Source organism: Monodelphis domestica, chromosome 5 (genome assembly GCF_027887165.1).
Source record: "Monodelphis domestica isolate mMonDom1 chromosome 5, mMonDom1.pri, whole genome shotgun sequence".
Lineage (NCBI taxonomy): Eukaryota > Metazoa > Chordata > Mammalia > Didelphimorphia > Didelphidae > Monodelphis > Monodelphis domestica.
Genome location: NC_077231.1, coordinates 311779913 through 311792132, shown reverse-complemented (window position 1 = coordinate 311792132; position 12220 = coordinate 311779913). Strand labels below are relative to the sequence as shown.

At 39.4% G+C, this 12220-nt stretch overlaps 1 protein-coding gene across 1 annotated transcript; it reads right to left on the bottom strand.

Annotated features, from left to right (window-relative positions):
* Nucleotides 1–2277: 2277 nt before the first annotated feature.
* NPVF (neuropeptide VF precursor) lies at nucleotides 2278–5885 on the bottom strand. The gene is made up of 3 exons (XM_007505337.2): nucleotides 5713–5885; nucleotides 3778–4181; nucleotides 2278–2746 (listed from the first exon to the last, which is right to left on the bottom strand). Exons 1-3 carry the CDS (start codon nucleotides 5848–5850, stop codon nucleotides 2653–2655), a joined length of 636 nt encoding a protein of 211 aa, XP_007505399.2. The 5' UTR covers nucleotides 5851–5885; the 3' UTR covers nucleotides 2278–2652.
* Nucleotides 5886–12220: the final 6335 nt, after the last annotated feature.

The window sequence follows — 12220 nt, the reverse complement described above, 5'->3', positions numbered from 1 at the left end:
CCAGAGTTCACTCTTCCCTCAGAATCTCTGGCTTCCTTCAAAGTGAGGCTTGTGGCACCTACTATCTTGATTCCTCTCAGTTGCTATATCCTCTCCAGGAAATTCCTTTAAATGTATATATATTTAACACGTAAATTTCTATGTATATATTTATTTTTCCTCAGTAGAATATAAGTTCCTTGAGGACAAGGAAGGACTGTTCTCAGTTTTTAATTTGGATTCCTAATCCTCAGTGCAGTTTCTGGCTCATTTTGTTGTTGTTGTTAAGTCATTTCAATCACATCTGAGTCTTCGAGATCCCATTTTTGGCTTTTCTTGGCAGATACTAGAATGGTCTGTCATTTCCTGCTCCAGCTCATTTTACAGATGAGGAAACTGAGGCTAACAGGTTTAAGAGACTTGCCCAAAGTTGGTAGTGAGGCCAAATTCGAACTGAGGTCTGCCTGACTCCAGGCCCCACTCTTTAGTCACTGAGCCATCTAGCTGCCCCTGGCACATAGAAGATGCTCAATAAATAGATATTGAATGAATAACCCCGGAGGTCCTTTCACTCTAGTATATGCTATGATTCTGTGAAAAATGAGTTATAGGGGGCAGCTGGGTGGCTCAGTGGATTGAGAGCCAGGCCTAGAGACCAGAGGTCCTAGGTTCAAATCTGGCCTCAGACACTTCCCAGCTGGGTGACCCTGGGCAAATCACTTGACCCCCATTGCCTAGCCCGTACCACTCTTCTGCCTTGGAGCCAATGCATAGTATTGACTCCAAGATGGAAGGTAAGTTTTTTAAAAAAAATTTTAAAAAAAGAAATGAGTTATATCTTAATTCAATTAATATAATTATATCTTAATTTTTAATAATTCTAGAATAAGCAATATTCTCTGAGATAAAAATTTCTGTGCTGAGCAGGAGGATACAATGGAGAGAATGCTGTATTAGGAGCAAGAGGACTTGTGCTTAGATCCCTGCTTTGTCATATAGTTACTGTATAACCTTGGCCAAGTCCCTTGACCCCACTGGACCTCAGTTTCCTCATCTGTAAAATAAGGATACTGGACTAAATGAGCAGAAGGATTCTTTGCAGCTTCAGATTCATGGTCCTTGGGGGCTGGGTTCTCATCAATGTTGAGGGAATGTGGATTGGACAAGATTTCATAGTTAGAAATAAAGGCAATTCATGTAACCTAGACTTCCATGGTAGTGTAGAGATGATTTATTGATAGAGCTATGATTTCATCAGGTTGAGTTAACCTTTGGTACAGAAACTACCTTCATTTTTTTTCAGACTTGACCTTCCATCTTGGAATTGATGCAAAGTATTAATTCTATGGCAGAAAAGGGGTAAGGGCTTGGCAATGGTGGTTAAATGACTTGCCCAGGGTCACCGGGCTAGGAAGTTTCTGAGACCAGATTTAAACCCAGGACGTCCTATCTCTAAGCCTGGCTCTCAATCCACTGAGCCACCCTGCTTCCCCAGTATATCCATCTTCTGAGGCAGATCAATTCCTCTTTGATAGACTTATAGCCCTCAAGGGTTGCCCAGAACCCCAGGATAGTAAATGATTTGCCTAGGATGAGTCAGAGGCAAGGATTGACCCTTAGACTCCCTGTCTCCAAGCTCAGCTTGCTATCTGCTATTCCATGTTGTCTCTTTTTATGTATGTATATATTACGGCATATTTATCAGATGCCATATTAAGAATGACACGCAGTCACTTTGCTAAGAATGACAAACTGGCAATAAAAACAGGGGGAAAGTTAATGAAATTAGTAGGGATGCAATTATCCCAACAGGGGTCCAATTTGTCAGCATGGTGCAGGAAGAAAGAGAGAAGGCTGGGCTTTGGATCCTGGCTTTTGGACAAACCATTTCATTTCCTTGGGAATCGAATCCTTCTCCTTGTTTATCATATGTGGGGACTGGATTGAGTGACCCCTCAGGTCCCTTCAGCCAGAAATCCATTTTTACACAGACTAAGGTAAGAGACAAAGAGGAAGGGCCTTGTTAATGTACCTCTATAAACCTGAGGGGTGGTTTTTCTTTTTCCCCTCCTCACCTCCCTCCTTCCTCCCCCAGTCCCTGGCTTAGGGACTCCGTGCAGGGCACAGGATTTCTCTGAAGTTTCCTCATCTGTAAAACTTAGGTCACAACAGCTGCTCTTCCACAGGCTTGTGGTGCTGCTCAGATGAGTGAATATGTGTAAAATGCTTGGCAAACTTTAACGTATCAAGTACCATTTGGACTGTTCTTATACACTTTTTTTAAAGAGAGGCAGAGAAAACCATCTTTTGGGGTGCTTTATTATCCATTGCATGCATTGAGGTCAGTGACAACACTGGCTTGAATTTCCCAATTGTGTCCAAGGAAGTCACTTAACTTTTACTAATACATCTAAATTTGGTTATTTTTATTAGGGGAAGCAGCAAAGCTGTGTCTAGTTTTTTGGGGGGGAACCTTTCATATGGTCCTGGTAATACCATTTCTACTTAGAAGAAGAATATATCAGGGCACATTGCAGCCATCCTCAAAAAGTATGGTTTAGAACTGGCAGAGGTTAGGATCAGTGATGTCTTCATCAACGGCCAAGGAAACAACATGGCAGCCACCAAAGACTTCTATAATCCCCTTGCTGCTCATGGTGGACATCTATTCTATCACATCACGTTGGGGTCAGGGGCCTCGCTCCAAACTTCCCACTCTTCTTGATTCATTTCACCATCATGAGCTTTCTTATAGAAGTTCAGGGTCCTGAAATAGAAGCAAGAAGAAGCTTTGGGATCAAAGATGCTCCCAGAGTGACTTGGGTATGACCGTGATAATCCTTTCTACTTGGACTTCAGTGGAAATAGGCTCCGGAGAAATGAGTAGAAGCTAAATCAGAGAACAGAGATCTAGAGCAGGAAGGGTCCTTAGAGACTCTATAGTCTGAGGGGGGGGGGGGTGGTGTCTTATCCTGGGGTCTACGTACTTTTTTTTTAGTTTTGTTTCAGAAAAGTATCTTGATAACTGTATTTCAATATAATTAGTTTCCTTTGCAATCCTTTGTATTTTATATTATGCTTTTAAACATTTGTTTCTGAGAAAGGTAGAAAATGAGAAATGGGTCAAGACCAGAAAGACCTAAGTTCAAATCCACCCTCCAACCCTTGGCAAGTCACTTAACCACTGTCTGCCTCAGTTTCCTCATCTGTAAAATAAAGACAATAATAATAATAATAATAATAATAATAATAATTGCACGATCTATGGTAGGATCATAGATATAGAGTGAGAGGGGACCTTGGGATATTATTATTTAATACCTTCTTTTTAAGGAGGAGCAATCTAAGATCTAGAGAAGTTAAGTCATTTCCTGGGGTAGTCAATGATAAGCCTAGGACTCCAGTCTAGATCTTCTCTGATGCTCTTTCCCTCACCCTTGCTGCATATCTCACATCACAAGTTTGTTCTGAGGACTCATATATGCTTGCTGAATCTGAAATTATGCTATAAGATTACCTTCCATTTACATTGTGTATCTCAGATGCAATAGTTACTCACATATTGTCTCCTTCATTAGATTGGGAATTAATTCCTTAAGAGTGGGAACTCTTTTTGCTTTCCTGTGTATCTACAGTGCTCAGCCTGGTACTGGGTCCAGAGGAAGCACTTTATAAATGCTTAATTAATTAATTATTCTGTGAATGGGAATTATTCTAAGAGTAATTAGACTATGTGAAGTTGATATCGAGGGGATTAGTCCATCCTTGGTGAATCCTGACTGGCAGTAAATCACTTACCTGGACTTCCTTTCATCAGCAGCCTGAAGCTCCAGATGTTGGCTGGCCATGGGGTAACTTGTCTTCTCTACAAATGGCGACCCCTTAAACTTTTGTGGTGAATTGTTGGTAGATTCCATCATGCCCTTGACAGCTGCTCTTCCAAATCTTTGTGGCAGGTTAGGGATGCGCCTTGAGATTCCACCATCCAAATTCCTTCCAAATCTAAAGGGCAAGTTAGCCACAGACTCAATGCTTCTTTCTTCTTCAAAAGATCTTCCAAACCTCAGGGGTGGGTGGGGCATCAACTGGGGGATTTTATTCAATTTTAGGTTCCTCACTTTGTAGATGGTGTTGGAACCCCAGTGTTGATGCTCTTCAAGGGGGAGGCTCTTTTGCTTCTTCTCTTTGGGGTGATCTCTGGGCTGTGATTAGAAATAATGAGATCAATCATTTTTCTTCCTCTTACCAGGAAAATGTGAGTCACCAAATTAACTTGAATTCTGATTTTAACCTCAAAAAAACTCAGGCTTGTAAATAATTCAATTCCATAAACATTAAGCACTGATTATGTCCAAGCTACTATGCTAAAATTATAGTCCATTGGTATATCTAATAGACCCAAAGATCAGCAAATATGAAATATATAAAAAGTAACCTACTTAGATTATTGGTGGTTTTTTTTACATCACTATCTCTAGCTATATCACTTCCTTCCTCCTCTGAAATGAATCCTTCCTTCTCTATAGTAATATTGAGAGGAAGAGGAACTAGATGGCACAGTGGATAGAATGCTGGGCCTGGAGAGGGGAAGACCTGAGTTCAAATCCAACCTCAGACATTTACTGTTTGACTCTGGGCAAATCGTCTGACCACTGTTTGCCTCAGTTACCTCATTTGTAAAATGGAGAGATAGATTTGATAGCCTCTGAAGTCTCTTTAGCTCTGGTGCTCTCTTTGATGAAAGTATGCAGAAGTGTTATGGGATTATAAGTCAAGGTATTTTGATAGGTTATTGATGGGCCATTGAATCCAACCCTGCCAGTTTACAGATCGGGAGCCTGAGATGTAGGGAAGTGTGGTGAGTTTGCCTAAGCTCACATGGGCACTAAGTCTCTAGGAATGCTGTTATCCTGGTTTTTGATATTTTTACTCATGATATCAATAGTAGCTGAAACTACAGAGATATAATCAGAGACAGAGATGAGGCTTTTTGTATTTCTAGGGAGACTTCTCCCTTTATAAAAATTTCCCTCATATTTTGTCTCCTCTATCTCCATTTCGACTTGTGACATATCAAAATGGTGGGTGAGTGCTGTAAAAGTGTGGGAAGCAATGACCAAGTCTTGGGGCACAATTTGGTGAGGAAACACTCCCCCTATCACTCTCTGTCCCCAAGTCCATTAAAAGGTCAGTGATATTTAATTAATTCAAATAGCAAATGTTTAATTACATTTTTGTCTAATCCTAAACATTTTGTCCATCCACTGATGTTTGTTAAGTTATTAAATTTCTGTGCATATTTACCAACTGGTTTCTACTAAGCAGAAAACTCTGTCTCATTACATTTGCATTTATCGTTAAGAATACTTAAATCACTCCTCTTTAAAATGCATCCAACCCTTTTGGAGTCTTTAGCAGTTTATTACAAACATGTTTTCGTACGTTAATTGCAGCTCAGTAATGCGCCTTCTGCTTGCTAAGTATCCTATTACATGCTATCTATTTAATCTGCGATTACAGATGCCAGGCTGGCTACCCCTGTGCCAGCGGGAGCCACCAACCCACGGATGTCACCACAGACCTGACGAGGAAAGCAAAGTATATTATTAAGTCCTACCTTTCGGGGGACAACTTTTTAGTAAAGTTGTTCCCATTATCAGTCAATTACCAGAACTCCTCGGTATAAACATTCTAGTTAATGCCAGGCACGTCTGTGCAAATTTAAAGAGTTACCTTTAAATATTCATTATAATGTTCCCAGTTGCGCAGATTGGACATCACGGATTCATCGGCACAGACAGACTCCGAAGCTAACAGGATTGAAGTGGCCAGAGTCAATATGACAAATCGCTTTGATGAGATGATTTCCATTGTCCGTAAAAACTCCAATGAAGTTTCTACGTGCTGCTCAGGCTGGCACATGGGACATGGAGGCCTTTTTATACTGGCAAACAACAAAGAAAGAGGCTTTGAATTGAGGCGTCAGTCCCACATGGCCGAATTTCTAATATTAATCATGGCCAGTGACTGAAATACACATTCGAAGAATGTCAGTAATTTGTTCTGCAAAGGCCATAGCAGGTTCCACTCACAAATTAATTAACTTTGAAAACAATTCCCCTTATTGTGAAAAAATATTTCTAATTAGGTAAGATTGAGGATTCCGGTAATTAGAATTTCAAGTGAACTATGTTCCATAGCTCCCCACTCCAGCAAATGGAATTCTGTTTGGGGTCTTTGCATCAATCTACATCCATTTCTTGGAAAAGAAAACCAGTATTCAATATAGGCTATTTTGATTTTGATCAACACTACAGAATTAGGTATTGTATTTTCAAAATGTCAAGGGAAATTCCAAACGAGAACCACGTGAAACAAAAGCCAACATGTCATTAATTAGCTTTCGGTAGCAACCAATTTGTTTATTACCAAGTTTCCTAAGTTAATGACAGAGATGTGGAGTCAAGATGGCGGCTTAGAACCAGCAAAGACTGATCCTTCTGTGAATTCCCTTCCACGCCAATCAAAAACAAAGTTAATGACAATCTGTCCGTGATATATTTGTGTGTGTGTGTGTGTAAACACATTAGGGATGTTCACAGGAAATTCAAGAAGCATCTTGGACACTTAGCGGGGGCTTGAATTCTTTCAGGGTTTTGGTGTGTTTGCCCAATGGGCCTTGATTGGCAAAACTGTGAAAGTCAACAAAATTTTAAATGAATGAAGCTGCTGATCCCACCTCCTTCCTCTGAGCCCTGGAAGAATGTAGCAGAACTTTGGGAAATCCATATGTGTGCTGGTTTTGTTACTCCCCTGACTCCTATTATTCTAGTAATCTTCATGACCATAGGCTTACTGACAATATACGAGAACTTAATTTGCTCCTAACAAATACTTTGTTTTTCCTGTAAACCCAATAAGAGCTGCAGTTCACAGACTCTCAGAATTGGAAGGGATTTTAGAGGCATCAAGTTCAACCTTGCACCTAGTAAGTGAGTACCCACCATTCAAGGAAGATCTCTAGTCAGGGAGGAGGAGCTCACCACCTCTGGAGGCTACCAATGTCTCTTTGGGAGAATTCTTCTTATTAAGACATTTCCCCCTACATTGAGCCAGAATCAGTCTCTCTGCAGCTTCCAAACCAATGCTCCTAGTTTGTTCCTCAATGGCTAAGCAGAAGAAACAACTCCTCAAACACTGTATTTTTTCCAGGCTAAATAGACTCAGTTCCATGACCTTATCCTCATCCTGCTTGTCCTTCCATGGATGCCCTCCAATTTATCACTGTCCTTCTTAAATGTGCCATCCAGAACCGAAGAAAGCATTCTGTAAGTAGTCTGACTAGAGCCAGGAAGGAAAGGACCATCATTTTCTACAACACAACATGGCGCCTTTTCCTGTAGTTTAAGACCAAAGGAGTTGGTTTTGGCTGCCATATCATACTTTGGACCTTTATGGAAATTGTCAGAAGCTCCAGCTTTTTTTCACATGAATTGGATTTTCCCTTTTTTCTATGTGAACCTAAGACCAGGACTTTAGATTTATGCCTATTAAACTTAGAATGAAATTCCAAATTGGAAGCAGCAGACTATGATCCTAATTTATCAATGAGATGCCCAAACACTTTATCTCATGACCTCTACTAACACAATGAGAGGTTATTCACCTTTCTTACAAGCATTTTCTTTATTTGTGCCATGTATTCTTTTTCTAATGAGCCTATATTTTTATTCTGAACTTAGCAAACACCAAATAAAATGAATATTTATATAGAGTAGAAAATAAAAAGTGTTTTAGGTTTTATGGTATCTCAGATATATATATACATATATATATATATATATATATATATAGTATCTCATTTCAAATGTTTGAAATTGACCAAATAAAATTTAAAATAAATAAATAAATTCAATCTGCAAAAAAAAATTATCTCATTTTGTCCTTGGACAAAAAATTGGGGTGCTATCATTAAATATAATTGTATATAAATAATATAAACATATATAAGATATAGTATTTTGTGTGATGATATATATGATACCTTAATATGTATAATATATAATACTTCAAAACATAACATTCAGTTATTTTGCTTGTCTGATTTTCCTGACTTTCCTTCTGTCTTACACATTTAATTTAAAATATTTTTATAATTACATGTAAAAACAATTTTTGACATTCATTTTTTTCCATAAAACTATTACCTTCTGAAAAACATATGATTCATTACTTGTTTATATGGGTATATGATTTGGAGTTTTGGTTTTAAAAGATTATCACAAAAATGAATGATGTGAAAATAGGTTCCAAGTGATAAAACATGTATAACCAGTGAAATTGCCTGTCAACTCAGGAAGGGAGGAGGGAAGAGGGGAGGGAGATAGCCTGAATCGTAACCATGGAAAACTATTTTTAAAATAAAATTATATTAAAAAATATTACCTTCTGTCTCAGAATTGATACTAAGTATCTGTTCCAAGGCAAAAGAGCAGTAAGAGCTAGGCAATTGAGGTTAAGTGACTTGTCCAGGGTCACATAGCTAAGTAGTGTCTGAGATTAGATTTGAACTCAGGACCTCCTGTCTCCAGACCTGGCTCTTTATCTACCAAGCCATGTAGCTTCCCTTTATCTTCATAAAAATGTTTTTTGAGTTCCCATTTCTCTTCCTCCCTCTTTCCTCTTCTCTATCATTGAGAAGACAAGCAATTTGATATAGGTTAAATGGGAAGTCATGCAAAACATATTTCCATATAAGTCATATTGTGATAGGAAAAAATACCAAAAAAAACACCAAGAAAAATAAAGAAAAAATTGTTTGTTGTTCCATATTCAGACTCCATCACTTCTTTCTCTGGATGTCGATAGCATTTTTCATTTAAGTCCTTCAGCATTGTATTAGATTGTTGTATTGCTGAGAATAACTAACTCCGTCACAATCAATCATCAATGTGACAAAGTGACTGAGAAAACACAGTTTTAATCTTCTGAGCATTTCAGTTTATTGAACAATACATTCCAATTGCCTGACAATTCGGAACCAAGCCCCTTCCTTAGTTTAGGGCTAGACCTTGAATTCAGGGGGAAACAGATATTTTACACTAAAAACAATTAATCAAATAAGACCAATTAATTAAAAGGAAACAATACATCCTTAGATAATCTGATTTCTAATTGGATGAAAGATTAGAGACTTTCCAAGTTGGGAGGAAGAGCCTGAACAAGTACAATTCCCTAAATGCAGAAAAAAGAAGTGTAGGAGCAGCTAGATAACTCAGTGGATAGAGAGTCAAGTCTGAAGATGAAAGGTTCTGGGTTCAAATGACCTCAGATATTTTCTAGATGTGTGACCCTGGGCAAGTCACTTAAGGCTAATTGCCTAGCCCTTTCTGCTTGTCTGCCTTGAAACTGATTCTTAGTATTGATTCTAAAACAGAAGGTAAGTGTTTAAGAAAAAAAGAAAAAGTGTCTCACTCTTCAAATCCACACAGCCAATTTTTAATTCCTTTTTTTTTATCTTACCCTGAAAATATTGCCAGTATACAGAAAAGTTTCCCCAATTTTGACCAACTCATTGCCACTAAGTGAAAATTTTTACTGCCTTTGTGTTCTTTATGACAAATAGTCAAACTGCTTAGAGGCCATCCAGTTCAACCCCTTCACTTTTATAGATGAGGAAGCCTCATCTATAAGAGGGTAATGAACTAATTTGTACATCCTTACAAATACAGTATGTATCAAGCACTGGGTGCTTAGCCATGCTTGTTTGGCGCTCAAGTATCCTGCTGTAATAGTTAAAATTAAATTATGAGGCCGCTAGTAGCTTTATTACATCAAAGTAGTGATAGTAAAGAGAGGGAAATGTAGGAAAGAGGTAAAGAGTTGCTTAGCTCAATACCCTGTTTATCATTTGATGGATTGAAGCTCACCATCAACAGGGGTTCCTTGAAGAGTAAACAGGAGAGAGCAGTGCCTTGGTCTCACCTTATAAGCAATTTTCTCCACCCACTAGCTCTCTCATGTTATATCTCAGGAACCAATCATAGTTCCTTATTTTGCCTGGCACTGCCCAAAAGTGCCTATGGGATCAGTTTCCTGTCTCACTGGCTTCAACTTCCTTTCTCTGAGGGTTTCTCTATATTTGTACATCTCAATGGTAAAGGATCTTCAGGTCCCTGGTTGATGACATCAAACAAAGAGACACAATGGGGAGGGGAATTCCCTTCCCACACCGTGAAGTGGATATGTTGTTCTTACAAATAATTTCTGGATCAGTTGCTGATGGAACTTTCTTTTAAGTTGTCAGTGGATCCAAATTTTTCTGAGATTTGTGAAGTCAGTGATATGTCACATGTCCTGGATTCACCACCACATGGGATGGGGAAAGGGTTGGGCATAAGTAAGTCTCTTTAACCACAGTTTGGTAATGAATGTTGTTTGTTGTTTTCTGTCATTCCATACAAAGTTTAATAATCCACCCACTTTCAGCACTGCCATGATTTAAGATCTTGGCTTCCAGTTCTGAGCTAGTCTGATGATTCTGAGTATTTACAAGAACTATCCCGACTTGAAGCTCCCCTTTCTTTATCAGTTCTGCATTTCCTAGTTGGAATGAGTGAATAAAAGAAGCTCTATGCCCCATTCTTGGAGAGGGACGTTCCCGAAGCTCCCTTAACATCGGCTCACATTTCATAGATACAGACCACCTTCCTCACAATACCTCTAGGAATCAGAGCACACATTGTTATCCCCATTTTACAAATAAGACAACTGAGGGCCAGTGATTTCCCATAGTCCTATGACTGGTCAGTGGCAGAGCTAGAAACCCATGTTCAGTGCTTTCCATTAAACCATGTTGCTTCTGCTTTGTCTAATCTTCAGATTTAATGGATTCTCTTCTGAGGAATGAGTGAATCAATTAATTAACAAGGAATTAACAAGCCTTCAGGGCATTAGACAAATTATTTATTTAGTAAATGCACTGAGCACTGTGCTAGGAACTGGGGTTATGAAAACAAAAAGAATCTCTCTTGGCCCAGCCGGTGAGGTGTGACTGTGCCATATAAGGATGAGTGAAGGAATTGGATTTATTTAGCCTGTAGAAGAGAAGACCAAGAGGGAACATGGCACCATCCTTCAAGTATCTGAAAAGCTGTCACATGGGATAGGGCTTAGTTTATTCTGCTTGCATTCATAGGGCAGAATTAGTAGCAGTGTGAGAATATAGAGAGAAGCAGATTGAAGTTCAACATAAGAGGAAACTTCCAAATAGTTGCAGATGTTCATAGTGGACTGAGCGGGCTGAGTGAGGTGGTAGTGAGGTCTCTGTCACTACTGTAGATGTCCAGGGTGCAGGGTCTCTTGGATGAAATGATAGCGGGATGAGCCAAACTGTGCAGCTGTAAAGGCAAATGAAGAAAAAAAGAAGAAAGGGGAGTGAATGTTAATATCTGACAGGTAGCAGGGGAGTGATATGGTCAGCCTTGTGCTTCAGGAAGATTAATTTGGCACTTGTTTGGAGGACGGATTGGAGAAGGGAGACACTGGAGGCAGGGCGGGGGGGCTGACTAGAAGAACTATTTGTACATCTATTGATGAGAGATGAGAAGTCTCACTGAACTAGAGAGAAAGCTGTGTGAGTTAAGATAAAAAATGGATAAAAGCTATATTGCGAGTTGGACATCTAGTAAGAAATGTTAAATAGGAAGTTGTTAAATAGGATAATTCAGTGGATAGAGAGCTAGGCTTGGAGTCAGGAGGTCCTGGGTTCCAATCTGACCTCAGACACTTCCCAGCTGTGTGACCCTGGGCAAGTCACTTAACCCCCATTGCCCAGCTTTTACCAATCTTCTGCCTTGGAACCTCTACACAGTATTGATTCTAAGTCAGAAGGTAAGGATTTTTTAAAAATGTCACATAGGCAGTTAGTGATGCAGATCTGGAGCTCAGGAAAGAGACAAGGGCTGGATACAAAGATCTGGGGCCTCCTGCTTAGAGTTGATAATTGAATCCTAGTTTTCTCTTTGGATGAAGATCTAGTGTAGGGGTAAGAGGACGAGCTGGAGCTAGAGGGAACCTGTGTTTGTGCCATGCCTCTAAGTTGCAGTGTGACCCTGGGCAATAACCTAACTTCTCTGGGCCTCAGTTTCTTTATCTGTAAAGTGAGAGGTTTGGGCTAGATAGCTTCTAAGACCCCTTCCAGCTCTATGATCTTCTAGCCTCAGCAAAATCACTTTTAAAA

Bases quoted from the DNA above. Each gene is read 5' to 3' on its own strand.
- NPVF (XM_007505337.2), bottom strand. From the start codon at position 5,850: ATGGAAATCATCTCATCAAAGCGATTTGTCATATTGACTCTGGCCACT. The intron at 4,182-5,712 runs GTAACTCTTTAA...TTCTAATCACAG, and splicing joins ATTATAATGAATATTTAAAG to CCCAGAGATCACCCCAAAGA. The intron at 2,747-3,777 runs GTAAGTGATTTA...CTTCTATTTCAG, and splicing joins GCTGATGAAAGGAAGTCCAG to GACCCTGAACTTCTATAAGA.